Source organism: Anser brachyrhynchus, assembly GCF_964034855.1.
Source record: "Anser brachyrhynchus genome assembly, chromosome: 21".
Taxonomy (NCBI): Eukaryota; Metazoa; Chordata; class Aves; order Anseriformes; family Anatidae; genus Anser; species Anser brachyrhynchus.
In genome coordinates, this window is record NC_137714.1 from 7767634 (window position 1) to 7792744 (window position 25111).

General features: G+C 44.2%; 2 protein-coding genes across 16 annotated transcripts in view; one reads left to right on the forward strand and one right to left on the reverse strand.

Annotated features, from left to right (window-relative positions):
- The window catches only part of LOC308181336 (transcription factor HES-5-like), a 29949-nt gene extending 13902 nt beyond the window's left edge, over nt 1–16047 (forward strand). For 6 of the 14 annotated variants that reach the window (XM_080564508.1, XM_080564507.1, XM_080564506.1 and 3 more), the window contains 2 exons: nt 5441–5621; nt 5744–6865. In XM_080564508.1, the coding sequence (XP_080420634.1) occupies nt 5441–5621; nt 5744–5985 (423 nt within the window). In that variant the 3' untranslated portion in view covers nt 5986–6865. The other 8 variants (XR_013941416.1, XR_013941417.1, XR_013941418.1 and 5 more) reach the window with 7 other exon arrangements.
- MMEL1 (membrane metalloendopeptidase like 1) overlaps nt 12663–25111 on the reverse strand; it is a 29023-nt gene continuing 16574 nt past the window's right edge. For both annotated transcript variants that reach the window (XM_080564445.1, XM_080564444.1), the window contains exons 16-23: nt 24995–25098; nt 22465–22523; nt 20252–20371; nt 19027–19160; nt 18675–18740; nt 16388–16483; nt 16054–16130; nt 12663–15665 (exon numbers count right to left, since the gene is read on the reverse strand). In XM_080564445.1, the coding sequence (XP_080420571.1) occupies nt 15566–15665; nt 16054–16130; nt 16388–16483; nt 18675–18740; nt 19027–19160; nt 20252–20371; nt 22465–22523; nt 24995–25098 (756 nt within the window). In that variant the 3' untranslated portion in view covers nt 12663–15565. The remainder of the gene's footprint in view (nt 15666–16053; nt 16131–16387; nt 16484–18674; nt 18741–19026; nt 19161–20251; nt 20372–22464; nt 22524–24994; nt 25099–25111) is intronic.

Here is a 25111-nt window from a genome sequence, read left to right on the forward strand (position 1 = left end):
GTTGGCTGCTTTTCAGAGCTGACAAAGCTAATTAAAACAAAAGTGAGCGCTGAGCATCTTTGCAAAAGTCCCGAATGGACCGCTTGGGTATAGAAGCACTGCAACCACGAGGCTGTTTGAAATATTGGGTTCCTCCTTTCTGCCTCATTTTCTTCCTTTGTAAAACATCGCTAATAATACATCCTCATCTTGCAGAGGAGGTTGCTGAGAATTCATTAGCTGGTATTTGTAAAGCACTTTGAAAATGCAAAGCCAGTGCATTATTCCTGGTCTTCTGGATGCTTTCCATGTTATTAAAAACAGGATTTCAGAAAGGCTTATAGGGGATCAAAACAGCATCCCAAACTTGAAAGGAAGCACGACTGTTAAACCATCAACTGTCGCCTCCCCCTCCAGCCAGATGTTAAGCCCTAAAGAAGTGAAGTGGCACAAGGAATTACTTTCCCAAGTTCCCCCAGCTGGGCTGACAGGCCTTGATCAATGGTTTTCTCCGCAGTGAGTGCTATGCAGATGGTCTACCCAGAGCAAGGTTTCTGTGAAGTACAAAGGGAAGTCAAACACCATTTCTAATTCAGCTTGTAGCATGGCACACTTCCTTTATCCTCCGCCTGAATGCAGTGAATAGGGGAGCAGTGTGGGAAACTGGAAGGGACTCCAAACTCACACGGTCTGAGGGGCTGTAAGACACTCCTGTGCTCAGGCCACATCTGCCTGTGACACGGAGGGAACAAGAGTGACAGAACGAAAAATCAGATTATAGAAACCTGCGTGATGCCCGAGGAAAAGGAAAGAGGTTAAGGAAGCTATGCAGGGAAAATGAAATCGTGCCAGGCTCAAAGAGGGGACTGCCAACAGCAGCGTGAGGCAGGGCCAGGAGGAAACAGCAGAGGAATGAGCTGCAGGAGCAGAATCCTTGCTCTTCCACCAGTGAGGCCAAAGAAAATTGCCCCACTGAAGGCAGCAGAGCGGGTGTCAGCCCACACCAAGGCCCCTGAGCCACATACTCTGTCGTGCTTCTTTAATTCCCCAGGTTTGTTTAATATGTCCCTGGAAACACAGACCCTTGCTATCAGCTGAGCTGCTCCCGAGCTTGTGCAAACTGTTGGAAACAGACCGAGAAGCTCGTCTGGTCCTGAAGTGCCCCGGTGTGTTACTCTGACCTGCTGCTTGTTGTAACGTACCCGTAGGGTGTCATTACAGGGTGGATTCCCCCCTGCCAGCCTGGGGATCCTGCTGCAGGTGAGGCGTTGCCACAGTTCAGCTTTGCCCTGAAGAGTAACGCGGTTTTGTTTTGCTGGGACCATCCACAGGGTCCCTGGCGGACACCAAGCCTCTGCTGCCGTGTCACAGGCACGCTGCCCCTTTCCAGCACTGCTCAGTCCTCTGTCTTGCTGGTTTTTACCAAAACCTGGCCTGCGCAAACACGACGGCAAACATCAGAGCACGTCACGGGTAGGGATATGGCAGGGCATGGACCCCTAGCTCCATGTGCCAGCCCGCGGGCTTTCCCTGAACAAAGGTGGAAACGCCCAGCTCTGGAACACCCCCAGGGCAGGCAGCATCACCGCACCTGGTGGTGGGATTCTCCCATCTCTATGCGCAGTGCTAAGGACAAAAAGTGACTCTTTTATGGAGCGTGAGGATGTGGTGATAGCTGTGTATGGCCCCTGTACGCTCACCCAGCCTCCTGTTCCTGAGGGGTTGGTGCCTGCCGTCTGGGCGGGCTCGTTACAGGTGGGCCAGGGAACTGCCCCTCGGCCCCGAGGCGTGCTCAGGTGTTGGCCAGGAGCTGCAGGAGCCGGGCTTGGCTTTTAAGAAAATTAGCTCAGATTTTATACCAGTAATACTGCGGGGAAGCTCTTCTCTTCGTTAATGCTGCTGTGGTGTTTAAAGGAAAGAAATGGGAAACAGTAACTGGTGCTGGTAATAATAACAAGATTCTGGTACTGGTATTTGGCAGGGGAAAATTTGGATAAATCCCCCTGTAGAGGTGATTTGTGTACCCAGAGACCCGAAAGCAGCCCTGGAGGTACAGACCCTGCAGGCCAGAAGTAGCAGCCTGCTCCCTGGAGGCCGGAGTGCCTGCTGGCTCCAGCGAGGACCTCCACCCACACAGGGCTGTTAGGACGGGACCCGTTTTATTTTCTACCTCGGTGTGGTGTGTAGGACGGAGCACTTAGCTGAGCCCCCTACATTTCGTCCTCCCGGTTCTCTGGGGCATTGCTCCCCAGCACCTTGGCGTTCCCAATGCCCCTGACATACGGCTGGGGAAGTTGGCGTACCTTGGAGTTTCCCACACCATTTCTTAACTGCATTCATGCCCGCCACAAAGGAAGTGTGCCTGGCTACAAACCGCATTAGCAACGCTGCTTGCCTCTGCATTGTGTTCAGTGGGAAACCCTGCTCCCAAAAGGCCATCTGGGCAGCACGGAGCAGGAGAGAGGCAACGGGGGCAAGGAGCGGCCCTCCAGACCTGGGAAAGCAGCAGCATCCTTAGGTCGTCCTACAGAGCTAACATCTGGCCGAGTTTCGGGGGGAAGGCTCTTGCTAAGGCCCTATTTCAAACACCCAGACCCAGCACCTCGGGATCCTAGTAACTTTTCTGTCCAATATTCTCTATGGGACCATAGTAGATGTGGGTAATTCAGAATTCATTACCCTTAGTGCAACGTCCACAGGCTCAATTAACTTTATACCAGGGGTGATTTCTATTACTGTTTTTCTTCGGGATTTCCATCCAAAGCAGAAGCAGAGCATCCATTTTGGGTAACCGGGCATCTCATTTGAGTTACTCTTCCAAGATGGTCAGTAATTGGCAGATTTCACCCCTCACAGCCTGTGAAACTACAGAGAAAAGTAAAAGCTATTTTAAATATATGCTTTTATTTGAGATACTTTAAAATCAACGTGTGACACAGAGCAAGGATGTAGGAACCTCCGTGGGACCACCTGGGGGGAGATCTTGTATCTCGAAAGATACAGGGCCGCCAGGCTTTGTGGTAAAGTGAGTTTCTCAAGGCTGCAGGAGATTTAAATAAGCATTCAGCCTGCTCAGCGGCAGGCTTCGGGTCAGTCTGGATCCTAATGGGGAAGGAACTTGGAGCACTGGCCCCTCTCGTGCCAAGGGCATGACCGCTGCTGCCCTGCGATCTGGCGAGGCGCTGGCACAGGCATCTCCTCGTTGCTGCTTGCCTTCGGACTGGCCACATGTGGGGAGCTGAGCTGCTAGGAAAGCTGAGACAGGGAAGGCATCTGACACTTGTAACGCCTTTGTTAGACTAAAACCTGCGCTGCAAGGGGAAATTAGGACTTCAAGCTGCTTCCTAGCGAGTTAGTCTGGGAAACAGAAATTGTCCCTAGCAAAGTTGCCAGCGGACCCTGCCGATTTTGGCGTTGCCACATTTCTTCTTCGTGCGCTTGATTAATGAGCTCGAGCAATGAGTTACTGCTCAGGAGTTTCTGTTTCAGGGAATCTCCCCAAGAGGGATGCACAGAGGGGAAGATTGGTTTCAGGGGTGGCATTACATGGGCTCAGAGATAATCCACCAGCTTTGAGGAGAACATGTGAAATGGTGTCACAAAAACTTTCCCACAACTTGACATAAAAGCCTCGGAGCCCAACAGCTGCTGCTCTGTACGGCACGAAGGGAGCCTATTCAGCAGCAGCACAATGGGGACGGAGCAGCAGAGCCTGGAGGAGGGCACTGAAGCCTTACCTGGACCTAGAAATAAGTAAGTTGCAGGGTGAGAGAGAAACGTAGGCATGTGTGTGTGCATTCACGTTAAAATCTATCAGTATATAGATGACCACACGTAAATTAATGTAAGCACAAACAGGATTTACTTAGAACCTTTTCCATTTCATTAAGAGACCCCCAACCAAACCCCAGCATTACTTTACGGACTTTATCTGACAATTACCACTCCTGTATTGGTTCTTGCAGAGGGGGTGCCGAAGCTCACAGGAAGGTGAGCTGCACCGATGGGGTCTCAGAGCACACGGGGAGTGAATCTGGGACCAGCACGGCTCTGACACACACACTGCTGGCAGCTTTCTCCAGGTCATGGGTGTAGGGGATGCAGGGAACACGCTGCTGCTGTTCCCTTCTCCAGCTGTTCGTGTGGCTGCAGCTTGTAAAAGCAAGCAGCACTCGCATGGGCAGGGGGCAGGATAGGTGCAGGCAGATCTGGTTCGAGTTTTGCAGCGTGAATCTCCGGGGGTGTTTATGGGACGCAGAGAGCAGCACCGTTAACACCCCCAGCTGCAGGCACTGCTGGAGCAGAGGCTGCATCTCAGTACAGAAACCGACCCCCTGCAAAACAACGAGGAGTCAGCAACTTGATTTCTAACAATTTGTTCTGTGCATAGATGAAATAAAGTACTTAGAGCAAAACAAGCTTTGGGGAAGAAGTGCGAAGGCAGCACGTGAGGCTGACCTGAGCCCCAGGCTCAGATCTTCCTCCTCTCGGATTGATCGTGCAGGTGTTTGGAGACAGCAACATCACGTGCCTGCTGCAGGGCTTGAGAGCGTTCCAAAGAGGTGCCTGAGATCTTGAGGAAAGAGACCAAAGGTCAAAATAGGAACTTTTTGGATAACGGCGTGTATGTACAGTTAGATGTATTGCTGTGCAGTGAGGCAAGCCAGAAAAGCAGTTTTCTGTTTCACTTGTGCAAAGCGGGTGCCGCGCTCACCTAGAGCAGCACAACCGAGTGCCTTGCAGTGAGAACAAGGCAGAGGGGCTTACAGAAACCGCTCGTGTGTGCGTGTGCATCCACGCACGTGTACGCGTGTGCCTCGGAGCGTCCCCGGAGGGACCTGCACGGAGCTCTCGGGGTCCTGCCACCGGCCTCCGCGCCCCGGCATGCGGGGAACGCCGCCGATGTGCAGCGGTGCTCAGCAGCCTCTGCCCCGGCTCTTTCCCAGCTTCTGAGACGTGATTCGGATCCCGCTCTTTCACGCCCCACGCACTCCCCACCTGCTCATCTGGGAGAAGGTCATTATCCCCGGGCTATTCACTGCCAGCCGAGCATGCAGGAACAGCAGCTTCTCCCTTTGTGCTGCCCATTTCTCTGATTGGCCCCGCAGTGTGGGAAACTCCGCCGAGCCGCAGACCCACAGGCTCTCGGGGAGGCTGCGGGGTATAAATAGGGGGCAGAGGCAGCTTCCAGCACCACGTTTCTCCTGGACTCCCACTCTGAGACCTTCCCTCCCCTCGGGACGGATGGCTCCCAGCGCTGTGTTCCTGGAGCCCGACAACCTGCTGACGCCGAAGGAGAAAAACAAAGTAAGTCCAGCCGCAGCAAGGCAGCTCGGAGCCACGCTCTCAGCTGTTCTCGTAGCAAGTTACAGCAGCTGAGAAACTGGCCCAGGTTGTTTGGGAACAGCGTGAGGTGGCAGAGAGATCTAACCGTGGGTCTCTTTTCCTTTGCTTTTTACAGCTCAGGAAGCCGGTGGTGGAGAAAATGCGCCGAGACCGGATTAACAGCAGCATCGAGCAGCTGAAGCTGCTCCTGGAGAAGGAGTTCCAGAGGCACCAGCCCAACTCCAAGCTGGAGAAAGCCGACATCCTGGAGATGACCGTCAGCTACCTGAAACAGCAGAGCCAGCTGCAGCTGAAGAGTGAGTATCAAGTTTACTTCAGTCTCTAGCTTACTATAAAGCTGTTACAGTTTTATGAATCTCTAGCCATGAACAACTGCTTTAAACTTCTCTTTCTTTCCCCTCCCTCTTTTCTCTTCTAGCTGTAGCATCCTTCCATAAAAGCTCTCAGTTTGACTTCAGAGAGGGCTACTCTAGGTGTTTGCAAGAAGCTTTCCATTTCCTCTCTCTTCATAAAGTCCGAACTGAGACACAGAGCAAGCTCTTAAGTCACTTCCAGAAGAGCCAGGCAGCAGCTCCAGAGGTCGCCTTTTCCCCCGGCAAGCCCAGCGCCCTGAAGCAAGCATCTCCAAAAGACGCCGGTACTCTCTGGAGGCCCTGGTAGTCAGGGGAGTCCTCGCTCCACGGACCTTTGCCTTTAGAGTCCAGAGGAAGGATCTGACTGCATCTGGTAGTCCAGCTCTGATCCTCTCTCCAGTAGGGAATATGATTTCCCCGTGTATTTTATTTATGTTTGAAAAGAATGGCAGACTTCTGACTTTCACGGGAGCCTTTGGCAAAAGTTGAGGCATTCTGCTGAGTGGCACTGAAGCTGTGGGTGCTGGTGGCACGGCACCCAGCGCGTTGCCCGGTCAGGGGGCGATGTCTTCAGACTGAAGGAGGGCGTTTTGTAGATGTCACAGTTGTGACGGACGAGAATTGCTGTAGGAGAGATTTCTCTAATGTGACGTGTACGAGCCGTCGGCTTTGCTCTGGCTTGACTAGCAGCGCCTGTTTGCTCAGTCATGCTGGAGGATAAATGTACCACCCTTCTGTTCACCCACACTTGGTTAAATGTCATTTCCCCCTGTTTGTTTATAACTTGTCCTGCATCACAGGTGGCTTTGTTCTGCCTTGGATTTCTCTCTATTGACCCTCTGATAGTCCTAGTATATAAAGTGTGATGGATGAGCAGGAGGCAGGAAACTATGTGGAATATTTCTACTGTTCTGCTGCTTTTTTCGATTTAGGAAAAGAGTGCGTTACTGCTTTATGTTAAAGAAAAGTGGTAGATAAGAAGCTTGATTGGTCAATGTTATACATTTTGGGTGTAAGCTATGCTTTTTCTATCATTTTCATTATAATAATGATTGCTGTCTGTACGAAGTGGTGTAATTCATGGTGGATGGTGTTTCTCCCACTATTGGGACAGCCCTATGGCATGCGTGCATACTGTGTATGCGTCTCTGGGTTTGTAGAGAGCAATAAAATGCATTTGTGTGCAACTTCTGGCTGGGTCCTGACTCTGTGGGATGTGCAGCCCCCTGAAAACACCACAATGTCAGCCTTCCAAAGAAGTGGGGCTTCCTGTAAAGTGAAAAGGAGCTTACATTCTTGTCTACTGTCTACATTCTCATGACTCCATCACCTTTACACCTTGAACCCCCTGAGGTAAGCAGGTGCTGCTCACACGTTGTCCTGGCTGAATCACACAGAGCTCCTCCCTAGGCACTGTGCCTCCCAGCCGCCCACAACCTCCTCACCTGGGTGGTAAAGCCTCCCGCCTGCCCGTCGGGTGGCCCCACGGGCAGCAGCTGGGATCCGAGTCCTCCTTTCACCTGATTTCTTTCACCTGGCATTGAGAGGAAGCAGCCTCAGTCGCTGCAGTGCTGGGCACCCTCTAATGCCTTCCTGTCATTTCTTCTCTGAGAGCTCAGAGAGTGCTTTTGTTGTGCTTTGTCATTTTTGTTTTGCCATGAGCTTGCTTCCTTGCCTAGCAGTGACAGTGTGCTGGTAACGCTTGGTGGCGGTCTGGGAGCTGTAAAAGGCAGGACCTGGATTCGGGTGAGAGGACCCAGCGAGGGGAGCAGATCCCTCCCCACATCGGTAAGCAGCTCTGGAGGAGGCACGGGGTCACCGGGGTTTCTTCTTTCCTAATAATTGTGACAACAGCCCGACCACGGCAACGAGCTGCCTTTGTGCAAGCTCATATTTAGGTGCAAAGCATTAAAAACAGGTAAAACAGATGTGGTAGTTCTGCAGCTTGCATGTGAACACGGGATGTTTCAGCTAGGAACCCCTCATCGTGTCAGCCAACAATTTTATCAAGGTAAAGCTCTTGAAAAGTTTGTAAGTATTTAATTTTTAGCCACCAGAGGGCACAGCTCCTGTAAAACCACCTTCCCCTGGGTGTGTTTCACATGACTTTGTTTTGTTTTAGTCATCAGTGTCAGCCAGTGCTGGAAAATCTCTTCCACCTTCCAGCTTCTCTCTATATGATGCTGTGATTGCTTGTATGTGGACAGAAGACTAGGGTAAGGCATAAAGCACATTTAGAGAGTGTATTTTTTCTAGCAGTGCTTCCAGTTACACTGAAGGGTTTTGCTTATGAGATGCCCACGCAAAATGTGTATGACTTACTGAATACATCACAAAAAAAATACATAGAAACACTCATTGGGTGGACAATTTTTTTTCCTTTTTTTTTTTTTTTCCTCTGAATTAATTCTTTGGAAGCTGGCTTATGCTTCATGGGGTTGGACGTTTGATGTTTTCCACCAAAGCCACATGGCCGGCTGTAAAACCTGCCAGTTGTTTATTCCTGCTTGTTCTGCAATGCACACGTATGAAGGGTCACGTCCATCGCTTAGTCAAAAGCTCTCGTGAACAAACTTTGAAACCAAAGCCCCAAATGGCAAGAAGTCGGAGAACTGCCCGGAGAGGAGCCGAGTAGCACTCGGTCAGCGCTGTCACCTGGAGGAGGGATTCGTCACAGCCTTCAGGCAGCAACTGTTGCTTTGTTTTTGCAAAGAACTGTGTCCTCCAGCCCAGACATTGTTTGGCGACCAGCAGCTGGGGATGACTAATGTAAGACAGGAATTTCCTGTGCTTCCTCTTCCCTGTCGTCCCCAGCACCTTATTTCCTAGGCACATACAGAGAGCTCGTGTTGGGAATCAGCTGAAGTGCAAAAAGTGCCACAGAAGCGGTGTGGGTGACATCTACAGCGGGTGTGGGTTTCATGTACTGGAGTTTGAAAAATCTTGCTGATGTTTGATGCGACTTTTGGTCTGTTGTAGGAGTTGGAGCCTGCTTTGTCGCCAGGTGGCAGCATGGGAGCAGGAAAGGGTTCCTTTCCTCTCCTGGAAAACATCAGAAGGGAATCTGCTCTTCCTGGGTGTGTAACAGAGCCTCTGTGATGCTTAAATACCCAGGAATGTAAAACAAAATCAGCTCTGCAGCAAAACGCCTCTGTGAACAGAATTTTCCACTAGGATGAAGTATTTTCTGCAGGAGCTTCTGATTTCTGCCCCGTTATGTGTATTTGTTCACTCTTGTGGTTGAGGTGCTGTGGAGGGGCTGGCCTGGGGGCTGTTCACCCAAGTCTCTGAGGACAGACACAAACAGATCTTACAGGCAGTGTAGCCTGGAAGCAACTGTAAATGACAGAAGTAGTACGGTGTGTGAGTGGCTGGCAGGCTTTGTTGGTTTTGGTAGGGCACAACGCGTGGGGTAAAATCCATCTGAAAGCTCTGCAGGTTGAACATGCATCTTGTTACTTCCTGGCATGCGTAAGCCCTGTTTCAGTAGCGAAAGCTCCGGGTTGTTGGGCGTTCCTTTAAAAAATATTGTAGACCTTGGTTTTGGGATAGTTTCTTTCTTAACTAGTGCAAAATGCATTATTTATTTGTGCAGGTAGAGGAAAAAGATGGTCGTGCACTGAGCTCCCCGGGTGACTACATTCCTTTGAAAATACCTGAAAAGTCATCACAGCTCTACAGCTGCTGAGGGAAGCGCGAAACCTCGGGTAGGAGCACCACGAGTTACTTGGTCAGGTCTCTGTGTGCTGGCTCCTTGCTCTTGCTGGCTCACACCCTGCTGCTTATGCTCTGTAAAACCGTTGTGTGAACGATAACTTTTTTTTTCCCAACCTTGTCTCAAGACTGCCAGCCAGACACTACCTCAGTCGTGTGTTCAGACTTATCTGTCCAAAACACTGTGGTATGCCAGGCTTCAGATTAGGAGAAGTTGTTGAAACTGCTGCAGCAATGCTCTCCAAACTTAGAGGGGGAAAATAGCAGCTTGTTGGACTCGAGCAGCAGCTTTCTAAACAAGGAAAGCTATCTGCAGTTCTTAGATGCTTACTCACACATGCATTTGCTTCCTGAGACCTGAGAGGTGGGAATGGAACAGTCAAAAAAAAATTCAACAAAAGTCACTGCTGCTTTTCCTATGGAGAAGGCAAGTTTTCTTAGGTTAACCAAGATGCTTAATTTGAGAGGCAGATGAATCAGTTTCTTAGTATGAGCACTAAATCTTTGCAAGTGTCCATGGGAGAATAGGGTGTACCCTACAAAGGAACTTTTTTTTTCCCCTTGGAAGGGTGCCCTTTCACTGTCCAGTTTTGATTTGAAAAACCTTGGCTGAGGTCTGGCTCACACTACAAAAAGTTTCTTCCTTCTAGCTTCTTCTTCTGTTTCTTAAGATGTAACTCAAAATAGTAAATTTGTTGTTTTAGTTATGTCCGCTTTGCCTCACAAAATTATAAACCCTTTTGATGTACTGTGTTGACCATGGACTTCTCAAATACTCTTGTAAGAGACAGGTGTGGGCCCCACAGTTTGAGGTGATTTGGGGTGTTATTCCTCTGCAGGTGGGACTTCTTCAACACACCATTCTCAGAGAAGACACCGTTGCTGCGGTCTCAGTGGAGTATGCTGCACAGAGGTGAGTAAGGGAAACGCTTTTGCTTTGCAGTAACTACTGGGGCCCTGGGGAAATGAAATAAGAGCCAAATTTGCTATCTGTAAGAATGTCTCCGGGGCAGAAAACAAATGAACAAAAGGTTCCTGCACCACAAGGTGCAGGAGTTTCTTGTATCTGTCTAAATACCTCTGTGTGTAGGCGCAATATTTAATTTTATGAATGCTTTTTTATTTTCCCCCTTCAGGCTGCTGTGTGGCTGGGATCCTAGCTTTTTGTGCGTTTCAGTTTTGGAAAAACTCGAACCCTCAGTCTGCCAAGTGCCAGAGCCCCCTGCCAATTTGTGTGGTGCCCTGGGGCAGCTGGGCTACCATCAAACCCACCCGCGGGGACCCCCCTGGTGACGGGGTGCCCCTAGGACAGCGAGATGCCCCCTTGCAGCCAAGTTGCTCTGTGAGCCACTAAGCACCGAAGTCTGACCAGGCTTCAGAAAGGCAACCTGCTGCAGAGCAGCAACTTACTCTGAGCTTTTATCTCTTCTCATGTCATCGAGGCCACTGGTAGCTATCGTGACATAGGGGCTGTAACTGCAGAGAGGATTTATGACTGCAATAGGGGTGAAATAAGAGGGCACGTGTGGGGCTGTAATGGGTGGTTGTAGCTTATGCACTTGGGCTGTGCTGGCAAAGGCAGAAAGCAACAGATGGAAAGATTCTTCTGCAGGTGGGAGGCATAATAAACTTAGAAGAAAAAAATCAAGTAACTTCCATGTGCTGTAATAATAACTTGGAATAAAACCTCCCAGGCACATTTTAATTATCCCTTTAGCAGTTGCATGTGCCAGAACTTCTAATGGCACATCTCCAGAGCTTAATGATTTTGCAGAGTAATTAAATTGTCAGCCGTGCGAACCTCCTCCACCTGACCTCTGCACGGTTGTGTGCTGTTTCCCTTGCTTGGCATATATATACTGTTGTCACTTGCCTGAGTTTCCCAGCAGTAGGCAACGACTGCCTAGCAGTCGGGTATCAGACAGTTTCACAGTCCCTCTGCTAAGACTTAGGTGAATGAATATAAAACAGTTCTCTAGGCCAGAACTGCCCTGTGAGTGCAGTAACAAAGGACAATAGCTTGTGCTTTCAGACAAGGATTATATGCAAATCTGACCAGCCCCAGGACCATTTCTAGTAATGATATAGTACCTAAGTTAATACCGCTGTAATATCTGTAGCATACTTATAGCTCTGATAGTCCAGTTAAAACTGTTTATAGCACGGTATTACTGGTCACAACTTTGGCAGACTCTTCTTTGTAACTGCATGGTTTTGTTCTTGTGCGTAACTCTGAATTGTCTTGTGAGTAAGGGACCTTTCCAGCAGGTTGGGAATGTGCTGGGGTATATAAACTGCTCCCCAGCCATCACCATTGCTCTTGTGTTTCTTACAGTGCAGACAGGAAGTCACCAGATAATGAAAAAAGCATGAAAAAAGAAGCAAAAATGAAGCCACAAGGACTCTGTTCTCTTACTGCCAATGTGTGGTAAACTTGTCTTCGTGCATTAGTAGTCCTGTATGTTAGCTGCACCACTGCAAACACGAGTACGTAAATATGCATCAAGATACCGTGCCAGATTCTGTCCTTGAGTTTGTGATATTGTTCGTGTTGGCAATTAACAGAACGTGTTGGTTTTGTGTGTGTTGGTTTTGTTTATTTCCATATATTGTCTCTTGGATTTTACATCAAAAGCTTTTCAAGTTCTTCCTCAGATTTGCTTCTCCGTACTGTCCCTTAAGAAGTATTCCAATTGCATGTTATCCAGAGGTACAGTTACCAGTGACTTAGCAGACAAATTACTGCTCAGTGTAGTATCTAAAATGTCACTCTCTTTGTAATAACCCTGGAATGAAAACGTTTTCATGATGATAAGTAAACTACCAAAACCTGTTATGAAATCTGTATTTGCCAGATTAATCTAGACCTAACTGTTATTGTTCAGCTCTGAGCAGAAGCTGGCAAAAGGAACATAATGTTCAGAGCATAGCAGGGCTCCCTTTAGAGCCCTAGGGAGAACTCCTTTCTCTCAGAACAAACTGGGAAAATGGGTGTCTATTACTGTGGTATGCAGGGGGCAAAAATTGAAGGCATCTCAAGGCCAGGATGCTTTTCTTGGAGAGTCTTGATGCACTGTGAACAGCAGGCTCTTAAAGGTACACGAGGACAGAGGAAAGAAACACACTTTGGCCAACGTAGCTTACTGGAAGAGTCATGTGAAGGTGTTAGATACACAAGGGAAACCTTTTTATTGCCTGAAAAAGAAATTTAGCTTTACTATGAGCATGCAGCATGGCGTGGAAAATCTGAGTAAGTGAAGATAGACAAAATGCAGTTAAATACAGTTTATTTTGCCTGCCACCATACACAAATAATCAAGTTACAAAAGCTGATTTGTCAGAGCACTTGACTATCTTGTGACCAGTCATTTAATGCTAAAATAAATTAAACTTCTTCAAATAGGAAACAGTAGTCAAATGATCTATCAGTAAGAATCAGTTTTAGATGTGGTAAGAAAGGTTAACCTCACTTAATGGCCAGGACAAAGCTTGGACAGCATTTCATTCTACAGAGGACTTTAGGTCGTGTTGGTAGCTATATAGGTAACACCTCAGAAACAATAAAGTTCCTAGCCTATTACATGCATAATCCAATCCAGAAGCAAATGCAAACCTAGTCTGTATGACAGTCTTAACAAGATGTGGGCCGAGAGCATTTGGATAATTCAAGAGCAAAACTACTTTGTTGTTGTTGTTGTTGCAGTGGATAAAAAACAAAATGGAAATTAGGCTTGCTTTCAACATCCAGTTGCAAGTACCTTGAAGCACTGTTGTCATGCAGGACTTAGTTGTCAGAATTCTCACTAGCCGGTTGGTATGCTGGCCTCTTACCTCCCTAATGATGGCCGGCATAAGGTAATGTAATACGCAGAAAGCCTTTTAGGACATTAGAATCCCAAGAGTCTCCTGCTACTTCTCCAGTCTCACGGCACGGTTCTGGTTCTGGATGGAGTCAGAAGCCAGCAGATAAGTCAATTTGAACTGAAACTTCATTAATGTCTAAGCCAGCTGCTTATTTGTGGACAGTCTGTTATTTCCTAGCTTTAACTTGCATCCTTTCTGCTAAAGGACACCAAGCAACGTCTAAGATAGGGGTCAAATAAACGTAACTGGGCAGAAATTGGAAGCTCCTGCAGAAAATACTTCACCCTATTGGAAAAATTCTGCTCATCGAGGTGTTTTGCTGCAGAGCTGATCCCATTTTTCCTAGGTAGAGGAATACGTGCCCGGTTCTGTAAAGGTTTCCTTTGAGAGCTTTCGAGCCATTTAAGTGAGCTTAATCCTGGTGTAGAATAACAATTTTTTTTGTTTGTTTTGGAAAGGGCCCAAGTGCAATTCTCCCCAGTTAATAGACACAGCTTTAACATAAAACCAAATGCAATTTAGGCTGCGTTTCCTTGAAGAGGCCTGTGTATGTAGTCATCTGAGGTGCAGCACAGAAGCGAATTAGATGTGAAACAATTTTCCTCTATTAGCTGAGGTGAAAGCCAAATTCTGTGCTTTGTGTAATACTTGTTTGCAGTAGGCAACTTTAGTGGTGGGTGCTGAACAGTCTGTTCTTAATCTTTTGAAGAGAGATTAAAGGAATAAACCTGCAACTCAACCCTATGTAAGTACTTATTCTCTCTTCTATACTGAACTCTCACACTTTGAAGGGCACAGATGAGTGGTTAATCCCTGAGGTAGCACTGATTCTCTGACAAAGTAATCTTCTAAGATTACTTTGAAGATAGAAGTAAGATGCCATTGAACTATATATTCCCAGCTACAGTAAAAGCTGCAATTTATCTACAACTTGATTTCACTGTAGCAGATAAAACATTCACAAAAAAATTTTAGAGGGCTTCATTCAGTGATCTAGCCAGCTCTTATTGTCAAATAGGCCAGAATACTTCAATGGGTCATCTCTGTTGGGCAAAGCTTTTTCTCTTAAGTGATTTTCACTTCCTTCCCTGTTGTTTAGGTGATCAAACCTCTTGTTAGTGGTGTGCAAACAAAATAAGTGAAGTGAATGAGCAGTGTGATTTGGCACTTCATAAGCTAAGTACTGGCAGTTACTATCTTGCTTTCCAGCGATTTCTGTGCTAGAAAGAAAAGCATTTGCTGGAAGAGTATTTAAAATGCACTACTAAGTGTTGGCAGTTTAAAATAGTATCATCATATTAGAAAAGTTACTTAAGAAAGCCAACCTAATGTTTCTATAGCAAAATCCTTGCTGAATTGGCTACTGTGACTTTGTTTTAATTAAAATTTAACATTTGTCACATTTTCAAGTGTAAATACTGAAAAATAGACTATGGCAAAATGAACAGGCTTGGGATTAAGAACTACTTAATTGTTTCCATTCAATTATTTGCCCAAAATAATTTTATACACTTCTACAAGAATAAGCATCTTTTAAAATATATCTTTGAAGGAAAAGACCCTGTAGTTTTATCCGTAACAACAGAATTTTGACTCCTAAAAGTTGATCTTTCTATCTAGTAATACCTCACTTTAAGGTCATGATACAGTTGCTCTTTGGAGCAGAAAAACTCAAATAGAAGAGTGCAGTTCTGCATTAAGTCAGCAGCTGACAGGCGTTTTAACATACAGCTCATTTTGTAACATATCAAGACAAATAGCAATCTCTTACATCAAAGCAGTAATCAAAGTGCAAGTAGACAGATAACATGAGAATTTCAACTAGCTCTAACCTGAACTTGGGAAGAATGCACCAGAAACTGAATTGGAATACTAGAAAACAGTTCAGTGAAACGCCTCAAACAGGTTTGCTGAATCTCAGAAGGCGCAGTTGTAGGACATATTAAAAGTATTGTTCCTTTCTGAAAAATAGATCTGTAGTTGCTTGTTGGTTTGTCTTTTATTTTTAAGAATTAGTCTTTGTAACCCTGATGTGGTATCTTAGTAACAGTCAGGATGTCATTTCAAACAGTCATGGCTGTTCTGGAGCATACTGTGGCTTTCAGCACAGCCCCTCAGTCACTGAGATTCTTGCGCGCTTCCCAGTGGAACCGTGAGAGCTTGAGTGCTGTAGTTTCCTTGATTCAAACTACAGTAGCTGCACCATTGGCCTTGGCTGTGACTGAACAGGAAAACATCAGGCACGTCATTGGCAAAAACTGTTCACTGTGTCACCAGAGTATCTGTCATTCTTGCCAGTATTCCTTTGGTTACCAAACTCTGCATTTCTCTGCAGGATGCATGGATGTGCCTTTTTTACAGTGGAACACCTCTGAGAAGGCTTCAAAGTTCTGCAGAGACCCCATCACCCTGAACAAAGAGAAGGAACTTATTTACACAGATGCAGTGCACGGAGCCCATTGCTCTGGAAAACAGAAAGCTATGTCCGTGATGTGATTTACAGTCAGATAACCCAGTTACAGTCTCAGAGCATGAGGCACCAGCTCTGCAAGAACAACACAGCTCATGCAGCTAATTAAGTGTTACAACAAGTATTCTGTATAAGTTGGCAAACTCACCAGGCTAAGTAAAGGAATGTACTCTTCCGTAGTGTCCTACTATGGCAGGACTTCTGAAAGTTAGCCTACATTTATCTTGCCTGTCAGCAGCCAGCTACTAGCAAGGAGCCGCTCTCTCCTTTTGTGCTGTATTGGTGCAAGGCGTTGAACCAAGCGACGCTATCAGTAAATAAACCCACCTGTATTTCAGAGGGCTGTGAACATCTGTCTTTATTGACTGGCTGGCATATTCTGGTCTGTAGGAACCACACCAAACCTAGACAAGGAAAATTGACAATTAGTGGGTCGCTATTAAAGGGAATTCAATTCCGATACCTTCTCCCTGTTTTTCAAAGCTTTTTCCTAAGAGCCATCCCATTTATGACAATATAATTGGGAGTATGTTTTACAGAGGAAGCAGAATAGCTACAACAGCTTTCCAAGCAGAACTCAAGACTGATTTTCTCCCTAAACTCTAGACTACCACAATTTATACTTTCACATAGCATGTAGTGGGTATCCAAGGGTTATTACCTGGGCAAAGTTGAGGAAGAAAAGCTGTTTGTGGGACAGATTCAGTCCAGGCAACTTCGGTTCCTTCCCTTCCCGTTCCAGCCATTTTAAATAAGCCTACAAATTATCACAGATTCAGTTCAGAGAAGGGCCTATTCAAACATGACGAGTATTTTGAACGTTACTTTAGGGCTGGAGATTTCAGTCACAATGTATGTAAACCCAGCATGTCTTCCGTTCTGTATTTTCCTAGTTTTCATCTTTCTGATACAAGAGAATGATTAATTTTATGGGGGGAAAAAAAGTCGTAAGTATTCTGTTGACTTCTCTATACAAACAAATACATCAAGATAATTTGCACTCAGCTTCTGAAGCAACCTTCGAACTGAAAGCTGTTCATGAAAAAGGGAAAAATATCATACTCTCACATGGAAATAAGAGTTTCAAATTAGTAGTTGTTACCGGCCAGAAGCTCTGTGCGTTCTTTAGGGAGATGCCTGGAGCTGTCTTCTGAGTTTCTTCAGCAAGGTGGTGTACACCATTTTACTGCTCTGATGGACTGCTGGTTTGCTGCTGTGTCTCAGAAAGCAAGCCTGACAACGTGTGACAGCTACCGTGCTGAAGTGTAGCTGGTGACAGATACTAGATCAATAAAGCAACTCAGACCGAATGCCTGTGACTGCAGTTTGAAGTAAAATCACCAGGTTTTGTCTGACTTTTTCTGTTGGAATTTTTGAATCTGGAAATAAAGCGTTAAGGCTTCTCCACACTTCTGTGCTGATGATTTCTATGTCTTCAGGTAACTGCTTATAAAATATCAGGTAATAATCTTGCTCAATGTTAAATCCATTACCTCTTATTGTTACACATTAATTGGCCAATTTTCTTTTTTTAGCTATATTGACATAATGGAGACAAGTTAATGTGTCCTCATGCTGGTTAATTTCAAAGGCTCTATTACCTTATCCCCGTAGATGCTGAGGTAGTTCCAAAGCACACAAAATATAAAAGGTAGAGCTGAGGGTAAAAATACATCCAGCTCCCCAAAGCCTCTGAAGATCTGTATGCAGGACATTATGTCATACCACACCACTCTTCCACGTTTGTAATACCTTTCAGAACCAAGTAAATATTCGCTTTAACGAAGTAGTTAATTCTAATGGTAATCCTCAAGAGTCAGAATTGTCAGTTTAGATTTCTAAAAACTCAGAATATTCTTCCATAAACACCCTTAACTATTACCATATTCAAAACACTGGAGAGGAAAAGTTTTCCCATGACAGCTGTTAGGATCAGTCTTAGAAAAGAACATTCCATGCTCACACCTGAGCTCCACATGGAAAGAGCCTTTGGGCCGATAAATACCGTGCTCCTGTTCGTGACGATGGTTTGTGAACCTGGAAGATGGTTCATCAGCATTACCTGATGCTAGACACTGTCTTCCCCTCATGTAGCGGGAGAAATAGGGTGATTATGCAATGGTGTTTTTAACAGATAATACCATGCTGAACAACGTTGGTTTTCAGCCACGGCATGGAAGTCGTGCCCTGCAATACCAGCTGCATTCCTCTTATTTTCAAAATAACTGAATGACTGACACAACCTTTTTACCTTGGAAATAGGCAGGCAGTTCTGAGACTAAATACTCTTGCATTTTTATTCTACTGACTAGCAGAATAAATAGCAGCAAGGTAGAAGAAACTTCTGTGCGTTATCTTCCTAAAGCTCGTAAAACCAAGAAAGCAACAAAAGGAGCTAGAATTTTAGAGACACATAGTTTGGTAGATATGCTCTGTATCCCTCTCAGGAAGGAGACGGTATATCTAAGTATTCTTTTCACATCCTACCTGACGTGTCGCTTTTGAGATCAAAGATGAAAAGTGTGAGAAAGAAATCTGGAAAAAAAACAGTTGCTCTGCTTCATAATATCACAAAATGGTACTGCCACGAAATTAGTGCTCTGTTGCTGTGTGACAAGCTGTTTGAAGTTGTAGCTGCCATTTTCAGATTAGAAGCTTTAGAAAACGGAGGGCGCTTTACCTTTTTCCTACCTAACACTGTGGCTATTTATGAACACAGCCCTTGTTTACCTGAGACCAAAGTATGCAGCATCAAGCATCGTGGTACATCAAATTGTGGCTGGGATAATTAGGTGGTGTTCTCCATAAGCTTCCAGATATGTAACTGAGGCTTTAAGTTTTAGAATAGGGCAGTAACATGTCAGTTGTCAAATTGTCTGTGCTATAAGAAGCAACCCCATTGCTGGATCTCAGGGGTAAAATTAACTCACAGTATATTTGAGAGTTACCTTATAAGCCTGTCGGACTCCTCCATTATCTGCAATGTTTTCTCCTAACGTGCTTATTCCACTGACCTGTAAAAGAACAATCATTTGTTTCCTCTACAGTCAGTGACATCAGTAACCCTAAGAACCACAAGCTGAAGCACAGTCATAAAGCACAGATAGAAAGTCATGTCTGGAACAGAAGGTAGCAGTGACTTTGTGCTAGGACAAAGAAATTAAAATTAAAAAATTAATAGGGTAAAAGCCATAGATTAGAAGAATTTGAACCAAGTCCTTGAGCTTGCTGTTCCAATATCCATTTCCTCCAAAGAACCAAAAGATCCTAAATATGCCTGTTCCTAGGAACCATACTTACATTTTGTCCTCCAGCCAGCTCCCACGTGTAGTTTCCATACTGATAAACCATACAGCGAGACTGCTCCTTGAAATGCATGGCTGAGAAATTGCTCCACCAGTCAAACATATTTCCATCTTTATCAAAATTCCTACCTATGTGAAAAATCCAAGGAAAAAGGATAGCTTTGAGCCAGAGTTTGTTAATCACAGCAACTGCTCTTCCAGTGCAGCACCTGTTGCTTCTTAATGCTTGAGTAACGCCACCTCCCCTTCTTTCCTCCTTTGATTTAGGACTGTGCGCTAGAGATTTATCAGAAATGTTGATTCTCCTCTGGCACAAGAGTACAGATAAAACTTACCGTGTTCCTTTCTTCTATTCTCTGTTATTCTACGGTATGTTGTTCAGCCAGCAGCCCTGACTTCAGTTATGACAGTAAGGTCCAGTTTTATTTCAAACTGGATTACCCAGACATCATAGAACAAAACTTACTACCTTCTTTTGAGGTGTCTAAGGTGTTTATTCTGTGTGTCCATGTGATTATACAAACTAAGGTTCATAAAGAATTAATTACTTTACCACAACAGAAGAAAGATAGAATTACAGTTCTGGAGTTGGTGTTCTCAGCTCTCTTGCTAAAGCATTCTTTTTATTTGCTAGATTACTGAGGCTCTATTGTATGCTTATGTGCACAAGCTTAATTAACATCAAAAACAAATTGAAGAAAACCCTTGTATAAGAACTTACTGGCTTACGGTATCACAAGTTTTTGCTCAAAACTATTTTATATAGCATCAAAGAAAGATAATAAGGTAAATTTATTTCAAAAGTTTATGTTGGAAAAAAAGTCTCCTGTTTTCAAGACACTACCAGCAGCTCTTTCATCAGAATGAATGAATGAGGAATGTAGTTCTCAGATTTCATTTTCATTTAGAAGCCAGAATATCTGCTTGTTCTGACAGTATTTCTGATGTGATGATGCTGTAAAAGTAAAAGGTTTTCCTGAGAATTGTGATTGACTCAATTCATTTTTAAAATCCTCTTACACCCTGAATGACCCGCTAAGTTCATGAAACATTCACTGCAAAATGTTCAACAGAACGGTTATAGTGTGCCTGTGTGGGTCCCAGATAGTTACTGAGCAGGTACGTATGCATGGATCCTTCAGTCACAGCAGTGTGTAACTTTAATTTTTTATAACGTAATGAGTGCAACTGAAAGAATGTTTTCTGAGTTATCTTCTCACCATTGTCATCAAAGCCATGAGTAATCTCATGCCCAATAACCATCCCAATTCCTCCGAAGTTCAGGGCTTGAGGTTGGTGTTTGCTGAAGAATGGAGGCTGTAGAATCCCAGCTGGAAAAACTGCAAGGAGGGGAAGAGAGAAAGAGATGCTATAAAGTAGCTTTTATTTTTGCATATTTCGCAAACTGAATGGTTATTTAGTTTAAGGGTCAGGAAAGAACCTAAAATATAAAATTATTAGAAACACCATCTTGCCTCCCCATGTGAATTTACTTCTCTCTAGATAAATGGAAAATGACAAGTTAATAAAGGTTTAATTTAGCACATCTGAAATGACAGTATCTCCTTGTTTGAGAACCAACCATCATTTACATTTCAACGTTAGCCTGATTTGGTCTATAATGTATGCTCCCACGAGTCAAGAACAAAATGTTTAGCAACTGAAGTTTGGAGATAGGTACAGTTTGTGCTTTAGAGACATTTTACAGGGGAACTAACGGTTATTTCATTGCTTTATTTTTGTTGAAGAAAGGTTAGCAATCATATGCTGATTACTGACAACGCTCAGTGTGTAAAATATGCACAGCAGTAACCTACAAACCTCTGAGTGTGCTTAGATCTGGGGGGGAGGAGAGGGAGGGCAGCTGGAGATATATCTTCAGTCTACTGAAGCCTTATATAGAATCAGTAGATTTAGTCTTTTTCCCATGCATGTAAAATGAAAGACATACATGCTTCTAGAAGAATTAAGACTGTAAGCACTTCATTCTAGTGAGACATTCTCTAAAAACTGAAATACTGTAATTATATAGCAAACACTTCATTCAAAGTCATGAGCCTTTTTGACCACATAGAATTTTCTATCCATGCGTTTTTGAGGAGAAATATATAGGACAGGCTGTAGTAAGACAGAAGCAGGAGACTGAAAATAGTGTGGAAAATTAGTTTCCTCGAACTAGAGATATAAAGAAATAGGATTTAATGGACATCTACACTATTGCAGGCAGCTGTGCTGGGATTTTGGCTTGAATATTCATCTTCAATTTAAGCCAGTTACTTCCACATTGTTTACAAGAGCAAAGCTGTAGAGGAAATAGACTTCTTCAAGGCCTGAGTTCACTGAGGGAAAGCTGGCTCACAGCTGATTACTATCAGAATAAAAACAGTATGGATAAATGGGGAGCCTGAGAGTAAATACACCTTTAGGTCTCAGAGGGTTTGGATCAGCAGGCTGCAGGAGTGTGCTACTGAGGCTGAAGGACTGACTGGTGATAGCTTTACTGTGCCACAACGTGGAGGTAAGCGGAAGCTGTGTAACTAGGAAATAGTCCTTTCTGATGAGGCTAGAGGACTAAACAATGGCCGCTTCGGGTGTTTCTACCTCTAGAAATTATCTAAATCTTTCCTTTTGACTGTGGTTTTATCCTGTCCTGCAAAAAAGATAGAGTTATGTCTGCTCAAGAAAGACACAGATGTGTTTCTTTTACAGTATTTGACAGTACTTAACAGTAGAAGCTCTTGGTGCCCTGGAAAATCAAATAAACGCTACATAACAGAAGTGACCGGGCTCCTCGCCTGTTTGAGGTGCTCAGAGTTCAGCAAAGACTGCTGTGTCTCTAGGCTTAACCTGGACTTCTGGTCATCTGCAGGGATTGGGGAGTACGTGGAGCCAGACAGGTTCATTAAGTCTTATAGCTGAGGATCTTCTTGTCTGCTAAGAACAAGAGAAGTCAGGCTAGCGACTCTCCAGAGTATCTCAGACCTAATATCACGTTAAGCTGAGGCAGCTTTCTTTAGTCTATTATACTCCTTAGCAAAATTATTTCTGTACCATCTGTACAGAAAACAAACTGGAAAGCTGCCCTTGTGTTTATCAGGAATGTGGAAACATGAGTAGAAACAGCCCAGAATACGCTATGAGCACTGGTTGCTGAAGCTGGCACTCACATAGTAGCAGTTACTGTCTCAGGCTTTCAAACATAAGGCTGTTCCAACTACAGTATATGAACTATGCCTGCCAAGTGTGTGTGTGTGGTGGGGAGTTGAATATTCATCAACAAAACAACATTTTGAAAAGAACAGCCTGTCTATCTTGCTCAGAATTTCCTCAAAGGCAGAGGCAGGTTTACCTCTAGACAGCTGACTTGCACTGTTGTGGTGCAATAAATGGTTAATTAGTTCCATACGGCTGTGTAAAATTGTTGTAAACCTACCTATCTGGTTCCGATTCGGGGAATAGAAAGCATTGACCACCGCAGCCCCGATTATCCATCTAAAAATAAATGTTGCAGACAAAGTTAGTCATCAATTATAAACATTCTTCTTACTGATTAATCTTATTCAAAAATGCAGACTGCAGATAAGGAAGGGATTGAGGTAGGGAAGAAGGCTGCCACTGCATACAGTTGTCAAGAAATAATTATATGAGGAAATACCTGATCTCTCACTCATTGGAATCTTTCATTCAAAAGAATAACAAGTTAAAGTGAGAAATGCATTTGCTCTGGAACGTTGAACAGCTACACTGGGGTGAAGTGTGGTGGCTGTTTACCAGGTCACTTTATATGAGTTTAAGAGGAAATGAGAAGTATTGCATTAAAAAGAAAATTAGCATCTAGATGGCGTTTTAAGCAGCAGAAGGCAGATACTCCAAATTAGAAGTTAAGACCAAACTTATATGTTGAAACACCTTAATTAAAACTGAACAATCACTCTCATTGCATATCTGACTCCAGATTTGCAAATGTTTGCATTTGGAGTCCAATATTTTATAGATAATGAGTACTAACTTTAAGTAATTCTTGTTTGAAGTAAGCTGCTCCTGGAAAATATTCCCAATAGCTTGACAACTTTTTTATTCTTTATATTTCTTCCCTTCTGTCCATCCCTCCATCTCTTCTACCTGACATACACTTCTAGTCAGCCTGTTTTACTGAACAATGCAGTTAACAGTTGGATCCATGAGCTCGTGAAAAGTGTTTAGCAGCATCAGCCTCAGACATTCCTCTTTCCACATCTCTCATCCCTACAGTTTCTTGTGGTGCCAATAGTTGCTGTATTTACCATTATCTTGATGTAACTACTTCTGGGCTGCTCTGAAAATGAAATCTAACTATGAGCAATGACTTACTAGCTGATCATTACATTTAAGAAAGTAGCATCAACATTGTCAGTTATACACACTCCTTTGGTTTAAATGAACGGTGAGCTGGAGTGGAAGTAGTTTTGTCTCCTTGGGAAAACCTTTCAAGACTCCGGGTTGATGTCACTCGAAAACTGTAGGTCATTGGGTAAAAAAGTGCAAATTACTGGTATTTTGTATATTGCCAAACAGAGGCAAAGAAGGCCCAATGCATTAATTGTTGAAAAGGCTCCCACAAATGTGTCTTCAACAACACTTAGAATGAGCAGGGGTATGGGGAATTCTTGCTGAAGGGCTATCAACGGTCTCTGCCTGCAAAAGGCAGCAGTGATCTGTAACACAGTTTGTGGATGAAGAAAACCAGTCCTCTGCAAGAATTCTTGCTATGAAGAGCCCCAGGATTGATGCAATCAAGTAATGAGGAAGCATTAAAAAAAGTTCCATTTAGCTGACTGATCAGAAAACATCCTTGGTGAATTATTCATCAGTAATTCACTTCTAAGTGTCTGCATTGTGTACTCTTGTTTTGAGTTATAAACTACCTCATAGGAAGAGCGATAGGAAAAGTATTAATAGACTTTGCGATGATTAACTTGACCTGGGCTTCCCTTTGGAGAGAGTCTTTTGTTTGCTTATTAATAACAAATAACTGTTGTTTTTACGTTTGGTCAAGATGTGTTGTTTCCTTTTCCCTTCCAGCATCATGCAGGCTGGAAGCCCACTAGTGCACAACACATCAAGTTGGTATTAGCTTCCTTTCTTCAGCCTTCCGTTACAATTGTCTCTGTCACTAATGCATTCGGCAGCAGCTTTGCCAAGTAACTGTATTGGAGCTGTGTAGCTCAGGAAGCCAAATGGGCTATTAAAAGTTCAAATTGGTTAGCTCATAGCGCTGGAAATTGGGTCATATTCTGGTGCATTTGTTGCTGCAAATAATATATAAGTAGCAAGTTTATAAATTATTATATATATTTGATTTTTTTGAGATGAGCACTGGTCTGAGGATTTGTCTAAGACTAGAGAACTATGAGGTAACAGCCAGGGTAATATAGGCACGAGACCTGAGATTTACTTGGATGCCTTCATGAGTCAAAGAAGGAATCACAAAGCAGCCAAGCCTGTACTTATGACAGGAAGTATCTGAAAAATACACTTTTACCTTACTAAGTGTAGTGTGAAGTTATCAGCTTGGAAGTAGGCGTTAACTGGATCTGGTGTTCAACTTCCTTAAGACTGAGCATATTTCCAACAGAATTCTGGCCAGAATACTTCAAGCTTCGTTTTCCTCTAATTATTTATTTTGGAGATTCCAACACTACTGATCTCCTCTCCTCCTTGCTGAGTCACCAGAAAGATCTGTTACTGCTTTTGTGTTAAGTAGCTTTAATCCTTCATCAAGCTGCTCTGCATTCAGATTCATTAGTGAGATTCCAAGAGAACTGAATGAACTCCTACTACAAGAAGCAATGAACTACTTGTTTAATTCCAGGAAATAACTTATAAGATCTCAAATATAAGCATTTTCGCTTATCCACAGCATATGACTAAAACATAACTGTTATTCCAGGACTTAAGATTGTGTATGTAGTCTTGAAACTTACATATCTTGGTCAACTCTCTCTCGAAGTTTTCTCAAGCTCTTTTGGGCTCCAGCTCTCAGATTTTCTAGGATGTTTTCAAAGTAACTGTGCTCACTGAAGTTTAGCTGAAGAAACAGA